Consider the following 12861-nt stretch of genomic DNA (forward strand, 5'->3'; position numbering starts at 1 on the left):
TTCCTATAAGGAAATGAAGCTCTTTTATCTCTGGAGACTGCGTCAGACTATGTGAAGGATGAAAAGGCTTGTTTTTATGGTTTCAAATGTTATGCAATTGGATATGAATTTAGCCCAGGATCTGATGAGGTAAGGAAGAAATGAAATGGCTGCAATTGCTGCACCTATTAATTCTTTCCTATAAGACAGGTTTTTTGTAAAAATAATTGTATTTCCTCTTCTGACTAAATAACATTAGCAAAATACTTTTAAATTAATTTCATATAAGTTTTAACATTTGTCAGACATGATTTTTGTTTGGAATTCTTTAATCTGAATATTATTGGCATGACTTTTGGTTTGTTTTTTTAAAACTGTGTCAGTCTGCAAATACATAGCATGAATTTATCTAGTATGTCAAGGGGATATGAAGTTTCCTAAAATTGTGATTTAGTCTTACATCATAAATCCAAAAGATTGGGCTGTCAGGCACACAATGATCTGTATTTTACTGTCATTGCCAGTTATAGGATAACAAACTTGCATTATTTCCCCTGTATTCACTCATACCAAAATTCTCAGACTCCCTGGAAATGCTGTGCTCATTTAGGCTACCTGAGATTTTGCACAGAGGTCACCTCATCTTGCCGGCCACACTATTCCTGATACAAGCCAGGATACTGTTGGCCTTCCTGGTCACCTGGGCACACTGCTGGCTCACGTTCAGCCGGCTGTCGATCAACACCCCTAGGTCTCTTCCACTGGGGAGCTTTCCAGCCACTCTTCCCCAAGCCTGTAGCGCTGCATGGGGTTGTTGGTGACCCAAGTGCAGGACCCAGCACTTGGCCTTGTTGAACCTCATACAATTGACCTTGGCCCATCGATCCAGCCTGTCCAGGTTGCTCTACAGAGCCTTCCTACCCTCAAGCAGATTGACATTCCCACCCAACTTTGTTTCATCTTCAAACTTACTGAGGGTGCACTCGATCTCCTCATCCAGATCATTGATAAGGATATTAAACAGAACTGGTCCCAACACTGAGCCCTGGGGACTCCACTTGGGACCTGCCAATTGGATTTAGCTCCATTCACCACAACTCTGGGGTCGGCCGTCCAGGCAGATTTTTACCCAGTGAAGAGTATGCCCGTCCAAGTCATGAGCTGCCCATTTGTCCAGGAGAATGCAGTGAGAAACAGCATCAAAGGCTTTGCCAAAGTCCAGGTAGCCAACATCCACAGCCTTTCCCTCATCCGCTAGGTGGGTCACCTTGTCACAGAAGGAGATCAGGTTGGTCAGGCAGCACCTGCCTTTCATAAACCCATGCTGACTGGGCCTAATCACTGGCTGTAGTTCCCTGGATCCTGCTTCTGGCCCTTTTTGAAGATGGGTGTCACATCACATTGGCTAACCTCCAGCTAATTGGCACCTCCCCGGTTAGCCAGGTCTGCTGATAGATGATGGAAGGTGGCTTGGTGAGCGCTTCTGCCAGCTCCCTCGGTATGCTTGGGTGGACACCATCCAGCCCCATAGACTCATGTGTCTCTAAGTGGTGTAGCAGTTCACTAACCATTTCCCTTTGGGAAATATGTGTGCTTTGTAATTATTCCAGAAAAACAGTCCTTCCCTTTTCTTGTGAGTCTTTGGGCCTGTTGCTTCTCATGAACTTCACAAGGTCTGCATCTTGCTTACACAGAAACCCTCACTGAAGATTTATCTCATCTTATTCCTGGATTCTGCTCAAGCTAAATCATGTCTTCAGGTTTTTAAAACATGAGATTCTTCGGAATTTCATAACATAGCAGATAAGAAAGCACACCATAAGATTATTTGCTATGATGGTCTCATGGTCTCATGATGGTCTCTATGATGGTCTCTTACAGCACAACAGATTTATAAATCATATAGATAATCTAACTAGTCTATGATTGGATAATAATTTATGCTTAAGCAGAAAAAAAAAGATGCAGATTCATTTACTTCATTAAATATTTTGGAAAGCATTTACAAACAAAGCTGCTGGTAGGTTGTTAACAACCAGTGCTACAGCATGTTAGCCAATGTTTAACTATGTCATCTAAAGACAAGTTAGAATTGTTTTCAAGCATATCTTTTTGTAGCCCAAACACTCTAATTTGAGTTCTGTAAATAGAACAGCAAGTTTTACGGTGTTTAAGCTGCCTTGCATCTCAGGACTAATGCCTCTTAAATAACTTAAATTCAGTAATAGGGCACACAATGCAAGTTTCTTGTTCTTTCGGAAACTTTGACAGTTTTTTGAAGTGTTACCAGTGGCAGAAAAAGAAGCATGTGTTCTGTTTCAATTTGAAGGGTATTATTCAGCTGGAGAAAGAATTGGCCAATTTAGGAGGATCATGTGCAGCAGCTTTGATGAAGAAAGATCTAGCGCTTCCTATTGGTAAGTCCTACTCAAAAAACTACCTCGTTATTTCATCATTGTTTCAGGTTTCCTGAATGAATACTACCTTTAATGTTGCTTTCAGTTAGAGATGATCATACAAAATTGATTCTTAAAAACTGAACTAATCAAGATAATAAAGTGGTGGTGGTGTTTTCTGCCTACACTGTTGCCTTCGTATGTATGGGGAGGAGGGAAACCTGGTTTACAGTTTACAGTAACCCCAATGCAGTTTTAAATGTAAAGAAAAATATGAGTTTCTGAAAATTAATAATTACAGACTTTGAATTAGAAATTTTTAATGATGCAGCCATATTCTGTGTAATAGCGTTTCTCCTAATTAACATTAGCATATAGGTAAAATAGGCTCATAATCTATAATAGGTTATCTTTGATCATTTTAATTTAAGAATAGAAACAAGAGCTCAAATATTGGTAATGAGACTGGAAGTGTGTATTAATGGGCAGGGGGGTATTGATCAGTGTGCAGTTAGAACCACAAAACCTGATTTGGATTTTCTAACCCAGTATTTTGCTTGTGTATTGAATGCGCAGATTTCTTACTTTATGTTGTAAATAGGCACCTCAATTGCACTGGTAGATCTGTATTTCTCTCTCAAAAGTACAGGCAATTCTATAGTTTAAATAGTGCCCCTTTCTGTTACCCTCCAAACAGCTGCATTAACTTCTTAGTTTTGTTGACTTCCCTAGCACCCATTTATCCTGCTATTCTCCTATACAAAAAAGAAGCTGAAATTGAAAAGCTTCTAACTTCATTTCCCAGGTCTTCTAATACTTCATATTTCTTTCTAAAGAAGTTCTTTTGATTGTTTTCTAATTTTGAATGTCTAAAACAGAGAAGGTGGGTGGTACATAGATTGGCTTTACATGCTTTCAGATAGAAGGAATTTGAAATAAAACATGCAGTTAAGTTACCTATGCAGTCTTAGCCACCTATAAAGTGTTCTGTACAATCTGTGAGAGGGGAGGGATAGGTGCATTGCCTGTAAAGAGTTTCCTGATTACTGACATAATTACAACTGATTCATCTGATTGTTTCCTTAACACCAACTCAAGGACTTCAGCCAAGTCTGTTAGTGTTGCTGGTAATATTACAAAGCTAATGACAAACAGGCATTGTATGTGTGTATTGTTTCTCTATGAGAGCACTGGACCTGTGAATAAACAAAACTGATGAATTATAGGCAGCAGCTGTAGTATTTGCAGATGTAAACAACTGCAGCCATTTAAAGATGGATTTTGGTGTCTGTAATTTTGCTTTAAGTGTTTTGCTTGGTGTCTCAGAAAAATGCTGTGGCAGGAAAAGAGGTAAAATGTGATTTTTCTAGAGCAATGTTTAAATGGCTTAATATCAGACTACTTTTCCTTTTTCTGCATTCTAGATTGTGTATCTTCTACCTTTTGCTGGAAGTGAAATGGCGTAGTAAAAAAAAATAACCGTATTACTGCCATTGATCATCTGCAGAGCAGTATCTTACTCATGGAATGCAGTGTCCTTTAAGAAAAATCATATAAAAGACTGTCTTGTAATGCATACACGCAAGAAGGCCCTTTGTGTTAGACTTTTCATACTTTACTTTGTAATTTCTACAACTTTACTTTTGTTCCATGTGTGGGTGTATACAGACTAAAGAAAGTAACCTACAAATAAGGCTAACTCCAGAAATTAATTAGCAGCTTAATTTACAATGCCTGAACTTGGCATTTAGAAGTTAGGCATCTATACGTAAGCTAGTAGCTCTAACCTTCTTTTAGAGTTACTGTAGACATCTTCAGAGGATGTTGCATGTCATCCTAGGATGAAGATGTAAAAAAAATTAATCACCCGAAGGAGGAGCCGGTTCCTCCTCCATTTGCCATAAAGGTATCTTGTAATACCTAAGTCTGAGCTCATGATCTCGTGCTTCACTGCCAAAGAGTAGGTGAAATAAATCCTGCTCTACATCCCAGATACTCTTTAGATGTCTGGATCCAAGTCAGTGCTCTTAAAACCTGGAAATTTTAATGAAGACAGTAAGAAACTTCATGAATGTGGCAGAATTTTAAGAAAATTAAATAGGAAGCACATTTGAAAATTCTTACCAGGTACATTTGTGGAAGGTTGTGCAAAGCGCATCTTAGGAGTTAAAAAACCCAAATGACCAAACAAAAAAACCAAACCCCAACCCAAACTTGTCTGGAAACTTTCTGTCAAGGAAAGTAGAATGAACTGACTTCAAATCATAGTTAATAGTTGTTACTGGCATCCTTGTAGGACCCTTCCATCTTTGGCTTTATTTGCATGATTTATCTTGGTCTGTTGACTTTAAGGAAGTTGTCCTTCACAAAGATTTTGCATTTTAATTATTATAGTGGGTATATTCTGTATACAAGTAGCCAAATACCTGTATAAGTATTCCTCTAGAACCATTAGGGGGGAAAAAAAGTCTTTTGAAAGGGCATCAAGAAGGTTTTTAGCATATTTTCTTCCAAAGGAAGATCAGACAGTGGTTTCTTCATGCATTAGTAAAACTTTATGCTTCAAAGTGCACCCAGATACTCTTTGAGTTACCATGTTCAAAAGGCCATGCTTCCTCCTTGCCAGTTCTCCAAGATTATAATTTAAGATGCTTCTTCCCAAGAGGGAGATCTGGTCTGTGATCCAGATCTAACTTAAACAGCAGTGTGGAATTGATCAGTATATTTAACATTATTAGTTACTAATTCTTTCAAACTTTGGTAGAAATTATTTCTGAGAGCAGAGTTTTTATATATCTTTATTTATTTGAATTTTAAAAATGCCTTAGGACTTGATTCTTCTAATTTCTCTTTCTTCTTACCAGTAGAATTGCCTGACTTTTGAGAGTAGAAATATGGTAACGTTGTCTGGTTTACTTTTCTTTCCTGTTAAAAGCTGTGTTTGGCAATTCTGCTCACCCTGGAATCAGGCTTTTGAGTTGCATTTGTGAGAAAGAAGTATTGTATAATAGAATGTATTTGTTTTATGTTTTAGGAGGAATCATAATTTGCAAAATTGTGCAGTGTGTATCAGATTTTCATATACTGTTACTAGGGTAAGGTCTTAAAAGGGAGCAGGTTATGTTTGTAGGTACTGCTTTCCAGAAACCATCTTGACCTCTCAAAAGCTTTTTCTGGAAGTGTCTAGTCACATCCAAAGATTTACCATACATACTGTCTTGGAGATAAGACGACAAGTGCCAGGGTTTTGGTTTGTGTAATGTATACTGTTTATTTGCTTTTGCACTGAACTACACAGTAACTGCATGTTTACAATGTTACTTGAAAATATTAATCTTTCAACTGCTGTTTAAAAAATATTATGCGTCACCTTGCAAACTTAGGTTTTGTGATCTAAAAAGCCTCACTAAACAGAATTGAATTTCACATTTCAGCATATGTAGGTAAATTTCAATATTACTGTTCTGAAAAATAAGTTTATTTGTTGTTGTGAAACTAAGTTCTATTGTTACAGCAGGTAATGAATTTGAAGAAGATCTTGAGATTCTTGAGGAGGCTGCTTTGCAGGTATACCGTTGCTTTTTTTTATTTATTTCAACATACTTCAGCATGTAATTGCATTGAAATTTTTTGACTGCTACAGAAGAAAATCACTTGTAAGGTTTTTATAATAGGAGGGAATTGGGCTTGTTATTAAACAGCTTAAGAAAGTCTTCCAGTAGTTTAGTATTTACATTAAACCTTTTTTAAAATAAATCTGCTTAGAAAAAAAAAAGGCAAAAAATATCAGAGGAAGTTAGATGACCAAATATATTTCAAAATATATAGGTCTCTGGCTTAGATTGCATGATTTAACAAATTGTAGATGTTAGCAAAACTAATCCTGCACATGTCTTTGTAATTGCAGAATTAAAATAACTTTTCCAGTTGAACAGTAACATTTATCAAGTCCAAAATAATATGACTGCAGTTGTCCTGGATTGATGATATATTTTATTTGTTGTGATGGGAGCTAATGCTGGTCAGTAGCTCCCTACTTTTATAGCTCCTAGCTGATGATGCGCAGTGAAAAAGGAGTTTTCACATTCTGTCTCTCTCCCCTAATTATCTTCAGGGCAACTTTTGAAATTTAGTTTTCACGGTACTTGCAAGGAAAACGTATCAGTGCTACAGTACGACACCATTGCATAGACCTTAGACGACAGAAGAGTAAACGGAAACTGTCTACAAGGAACCAGATGTTCCTTGAAAGAAATATTTTTTTCAGTAATGTGTTCTTGGACCCATGGTGTTCTAATTCAAAATGTGAGCTAGGAGTGTGCACAAGAGTAATGGGTTTGTTTTCACTTTTAGTTCTGTCTATTAAACATTTTATGCATCTTCCCTTCCCTTCCCTTCCCTTCCTGCAAAGAAGGGATTTCTTTTACTTTGTCGTACTCAAAAATATCTTGAGATCTATCTGTCTGTAAGTTATCTCTCTAGCCTTTTTTTTTTTTATTTTGGAACACGCTGATTGGTCAGATATTCAGAACGGCTCTCTTCATTCTTCTGGTCACAGTTCAGGAGCTTAGGATACTCTTAACATGGAAGTTTGTGTTACCTTATTCTTTCTGACAGAAATTCTCTTCTCAACTCAAGTTCATTTAATCTCATTTGACATAAACTATTGTTTTATAGACGGAACTGACTTTTTTTAAACTCCCATCAGAGTGGTAAAGTTTATCCACTCTTCTCTTACGTGAATGGTTTTCAGTGCCCAGAATGTCTGTGCAGTTGTCATATTGTGGGAAAGTGTCTATGTGTAAGATACTGAAAAGCTGTTTTGTCTCTATCCTTTCATCCCCACCCCAACCCCCCCCCCCCCCCCCCCCCCCAAAAAAAAAAAAGGTGTGCAAATCTCACTCCGGCATTCTTGGGAAAGGCTTGGCACTGTCTCACTCACCAACCATTTTGGAAGCTCTTGAAGGAAATCTTCCACTGCAGGTACAAAGCAATGAGCAGTCGTTTCTGGAGGATTTCATTGCTTGTGTGCCAGGATCAAGTGGTGGACGACTTGCAAGGTAAAAAGTTCATGTGCTGCAGGAATAGACCCACTACTTTATAGTTGTAATGTTTAAGTTTTGCAACAAAATAGAGTATGTTAGTTAGGTGATAAATTTGAAAACCTGTGCACTCTTGCTTGTCTATACCACAACCGATAGAACTTCAACAGTTGCATCAAGTATTAATTAAGTAAAACTATTTGACCGTATTGTTTCCATTAATAATCTATTAGGTAAAAGCATTTAAGTATTCAGACCTTCTGTGTCCTTTCTTTGCTGGAAGTTGTGCTTGTACAGGGTAAGAATTTATGTTTGGGGCCCTCTAAGAGATTTTAATAGTGTTTGTCTTCACTGTAGGTGGCTTCAGCCAGATTCATATGCTGATCCTCAAAAAACATCACTGATTTTGAATAAGGATGACATTCGATGTGGTTGGCCAACTGTTATTACAGTACAAACAAAAGACCAGTATGGGGATATTGTTCATGTTCCTAATATGAAGGTAATTTATGGTCACCTTGGCTGTTGTTATACTTCATCATGCCCTCTTTTAGTATTTGTTGTAGATGTTCCACAGAATACTCCCATACAGGGCAGAAAGTGGCATTTGTAAATTCAGCGTAGTCGGACTTCCTTACCTCTAAATCCACAAAATTATCAAATTCTGTAGTATGCCAACACAGAATCACAGGTTGGAAGGGACCTCAGGGATGAACACCTTTTCATGCAATTTATAGGTTCTCTGTAATGAGTTACACATGTGTAGTTTGTGGAAATAATCAGTTGTAGATGATGTTTGGCGGTGATTTGTAAGGTGACAAGAATCCATCGTTTAACTTGTAAGCCTGGAAAGAGTGTTATAAATTTTAAACTGAATAAATGTGATAGAAAAAAGAATGAGAAGCACATTGATGGACCATTTTATAGTCACTTTATTTTAGACTAGAACAGCACTTCCCCCTTTCCTGAACCTTTTCTGTTTCTAATATTTGGAAGTTCCTGTAGCCTTTTTTAAAAATTTTTTTCTTTTCTTTTGTGATTAAAATACTGTAAAGGAAGTATTCATGACAGTCTTGGGTAGAATTGGAAAACTCTTGCAGGCTTTGGGGTAAAACCTATGGGAAATGTGTAAAAGTTAGCTGCTTCATTTGAAGTAGCAAAGCATACAAACAAAACAAATGGAACAAAAATGTTTTTCACATTGTTTTAATCAATTCGGTTACATATGTATTTTTAAAGCCCGCTATTACTCTGGAGTAGTACGAATATTTTCAAGACTTGCTTTTGTTCAAGCCCAAAAGGAGGTGAAGTACCTTATACAAAAGTATAATGCCTGTCATAAGAACTGTCAAATCTATTCTTTGTATAGGATGTAATAATCAAGAGTTATCTTATAGTGTGTTGTAAACTCATTAATGAACTGTGAGTCTACAACAGTAAAAAAAAAAAAGTCAGTAATAAACACAGCTTGCTTGTGATTTAAATGTGTGGTTACTGATTTAAGCGTGTCAAAGGAAGTGGAAAACTTTTTAAACAGTGATTTTACTTCATCAATCAGAAAAAGGCTATGTCAAAATATACACATCAAAATTTTTGCTGGATTTCTTGTTTTAATTACTATTTTTCTTCACGAATGTATCAAAGTAACATCTTAATTCAGTTTAATCATGCGGCTGGACTTATTCAGTGTGCAATATGCTGACGTAACTTGCAGTAAATTAAAACGGCAAAGGATCAAATGATCAAAGGACTGGGAAGCCTGCCATACGAGGACAGGCTGGGAGAACTGGGTTTGTTCAGCCTTGAGGAAAGGAGGCTCAGAGGGGATCTCATCACCATGTACCAGTGCTTAAGGGGTAGCTACAAAGAAGATGGAGACTCCTTTTTTGCAAGGGATCACAGGGAGAGGACAAGGGGGAATGGACACAAATTGCTCTTGGGGAGATTCTGATTGGACACCAGAGGACAGGCAACCATTGGAATAATCTCCCCAGGGAAGTGGTTGACTCAGCCACGTTGGACACCTTCAGGAGTTGTCTGGACAGGGTGCTGGGCCATCTTGTTTAGACTGTGCTCTTCCTAGAAAGGTTGGACTAGATGATCCCTGAGATCCCTTCCAACCTGTGATTCTATGAAAACACCAAATGAAATCTGAAGCAATTAAACACATTTTATTGCAAATTTAGGATGACCAGTGAGTAAACTTATTTTCCAGATAGTCTGTTCTTCCTCAGAAAACTAAGTACAGCTGTCTCTGTTACCTGGACTAACAGTGGTCTCTGGTACCTCTGAGGAGGGGGGGGGGGGGGGGGGGAAGTCAAATAAAATATGCATTAAAAGTGCTGATGTAGTATGTTGGCAAAGCTAGCCAAGATCCAATCTGGCCACTGCTGATCCAGATCTAGCAGGCCCTGATGACTCACTCTGAAACCTGTGCACGCATTTGGAAGGCTCTCTTCCCTACTTCATAGCATTTTCTGTTGTGGGAAAACTTAGCTAGGCATGCCAGACTCCGTGCTGCTTCCCAGGGAGTGCTCTGGGACTGGCAGAACTGACACTGTCCCTTACTCATCAAGTCAGTTGGGTGCTTCTCTCCTGTACATTGACATTTTTAAGAGATGCTGTGCTTGGCTTTGCAAAGTGTTACGTGTAGACCCATAGTTTTGACACGGCTGGATTTATGACTCCACTTTGTCATTGTACCTTATCAGATCTAAAAGAGCATGTGCGTGTGTTTCTTCCCTAAATAATCTTCTGTGTTCCATGTCTTACTGCAGGTAGAAGTTAAAGCTATTCCTGTTTCTCAGAAAAAAACGTCTTTGCAACAAGAACAGGTTAAAAAGGTGCAAAGGATACCAGGGAGTCCTGCAACAGCTGCTTCCCCTAGTAGTGATATGACCTTTGGAGGACTTCCTTCACCAAAGCTTGATTCTTCTTATGAGCCAATGATAGTAAAAGAAGCTCGATATATTGCTATTACAATGATGAAGGTAAATTGCTGTCATTTTTGCAATATAACTATGCAATTTAGCATTCAAAGTGTGTAAAGGAATGCAAAGGAAAAGAAAAAAAGTATATTTCAGTTTGGTCACAATATAAAAATACATTAACTACAAATTACTTTGATTATATTTAAGTTCAGCAGAAAACTAGGTGCATCAAAAGGGCCAATTGCCTGACTCTAAAGCTGTTAGAAACTGGATTAGCATTTTAAAAAGAAAACTTGTCTTTAATTTTTATTACACTGATTAACAAACTAGTCTGAGTCACCCAGGAGAAATGAAAACAGCTACTGAAATGGTGGAGGGGAAGTCAAACCAATGTATCTGTATGGAGTTGGAGTGTTGCTGTGAATCTATATTAAAAACTGGAGCTGGTGAACATAGGGAAGAATGGGAGCTCAGCATAGTAAAAAAGACCCTATAAATGATTCGTATATCAATGCATAAATATTAAAAGTCTGTTGAAATTAGCCAGTATCAAATGGATGAGCTCAGAGACTTTGCCAGCAACAGTTTTTGAAGAGGTGGAAACTGAAGTTAGTATTGACTTGAGTATATTGTAGAACCCTTTTTATATTTACATATATATAACATACTGACCCAGTTATGAGATGTGATATGATGTTTAGAACTAGCGGTAAGACAAGAAGACATGATTAATTAGGAGTTAGAGAAGGATAATACTTAGTATAATAAATATGGATTTATTGCAGGGGCGGGGGGAATCAGCAAACTAGCGTCTTTTAGAGTATACAGGGTTGTTTTCTACAGAGGAGAGTGCTGCCGTAGCTATGTGTACATAGTGCAACTGGCTACTAAATAGTGTCTCAATGTATCAGTGAAAGAACTATGAAATAAATATGGTGTACAACAAATGGTTTAAAAACTTGTTAAATCACATATCTGAAAAGATATTTAGAACCAGGGAGTGTCTATTAAGGAGACAAGTGTGGCTTGCTTGTTGGGTCTTTTTTTTGTGGAGTTGTTTGTTTCCACTGACTGTAGAACAAGTCAAGGTGTCCAGAAATTAGTCCCTAGATTTGATGGGCCCTTTGAGTGAGGAATGCTTGATGTTAGCTGGTTAACTTGTAATAAAATTTTAACTTGATTCACGCTAAGATAAAATGAAAATGCACTTATTCATTTAAAGTCATCTTAGTAGATAATAACAGTACAAATGTTTGTAAAGATAAAAGTGAAAAAGTAAAAGACACAAACCAAGGTAAAATACAAAAGGTCTGTCTCTCTCTACTTGAGACATGCTTGGCTTCTACATTTAACACCTTTTTGGGGTGTCTTCCAGAGGTTCCTTTCTGATTAAGTCTTTTCCATTCAAAACTTTAACTAAATCTTTTTTTTGCATGTTTGTTTAGGGTTTTTTGGGGGGTTTTGTGGTTTGTGGTTTGTTTTATTTATTCTGAAGAGAGCTGATATTTTGCTGCTTAAATTAAGGACTGTCTGACATTGTGGGAAATGCAGATGTGTTCCCCGCTTTTCTTGATTAGCTTATTAACAACTGTACTGATTTAAGAAAGTGTAAAAATTCGCTTCTTCGTTCCCTCCCTGCATTACTGAGCACACTCATTTCAGTGTAAAATGCAGATGTCCCCTGACCTTTTCATTTTATACCAGCCTGCATGTTGCATCAGTACTTGATAGAAAAATCCAAATACAATTAGAAATGGTAGCTTCTCACCTCATGACAATAAATTGACATGTTTGGGGGACTGATACCCAAAACAGCATCTTGTATAGAGACCCAAAATGGCTGATCTGCATGTGTGTTCAAATGTTCTTTGGTTTTGATTTAACATGGGAATCTAACTCGCCGATCACTGCAGCCCAGAGGTATTCTTGCTGAGGTACTTCATGCAGTTCTGGAACTACCATTACATACTTCTTATGGGGCTTTTCAGTGCAGTCATTTCACAAGAAACTCTGAAAGTAAACCCTTTTGTCTCTACTGGGAATCGATGGAAATACCACCTCAATACAGAGGGAATTTTTTGTTCACTTTGAGTAGAAGGGAAAAGGATCCAAAATTCCACTGGTAAATCCACTGGGCTAGTTTGCAGGTTTTGACCTGGAATACATTTGCTTTCTTATCTTCACATGGTCTTCAGTGCACTGTCTGCTGATCTCAAAACTACTGTACTCCATAGATCTTCAGATTTCCTCCAGCTAAGCACTAGTCAGCCATGTCCACAGTGGTAAAACAGGCAGTGTTTGGCCTATTGGTGCCAGGAGCAGCAGTTGTTAGGTATTCAGGCCCTTTTTTTTTATGTTGGCAGGACAGTGCAGTCTTGATTGCATCTTGTGCTATAGACAGTGTACGCTTACTGGTAGGTCATGAGATAGAGGATGTTTCAGGGCATTTATCCCTTTTTCTGCCAGATGACAAAGCTTGGTAAAAGATTTTCAAGAGGATTCTTTGTTGATGAA

At 37.8% G+C, this 12861-nt stretch overlaps 1 protein-coding gene across 1 annotated transcript in view; it reads left to right on the forward strand.

The window, feature by feature from the left end:
• The window catches only part of MYCBP2 (MYC binding protein 2), a 209398-nt gene that overhangs the window by 120729 nt on the left and 75808 nt on the right, over positions 1–12861 (forward strand). The window contains exons 42-47 of the mRNA XM_064447372.1: positions 11–129; positions 2309–2396; positions 5893–5942; positions 7263–7435; positions 7775–7919; positions 10195–10407. Coding sequence (XP_064303442.1) covers positions 11–129; positions 2309–2396; positions 5893–5942; positions 7263–7435; positions 7775–7919; positions 10195–10407 — 788 coding nt within the window. The remainder of the gene's footprint in view (positions 1–10; positions 130–2308; positions 2397–5892; positions 5943–7262; positions 7436–7774; positions 7920–10194; positions 10408–12861) is intronic.

This window comes from Phalacrocorax carbo, chromosome 1 (assembly GCF_963921805.1).
Source record: "Phalacrocorax carbo chromosome 1, bPhaCar2.1, whole genome shotgun sequence".
Taxonomy (NCBI): Eukaryota; Metazoa; Chordata; class Aves; order Suliformes; family Phalacrocoracidae; genus Phalacrocorax; species Phalacrocorax carbo.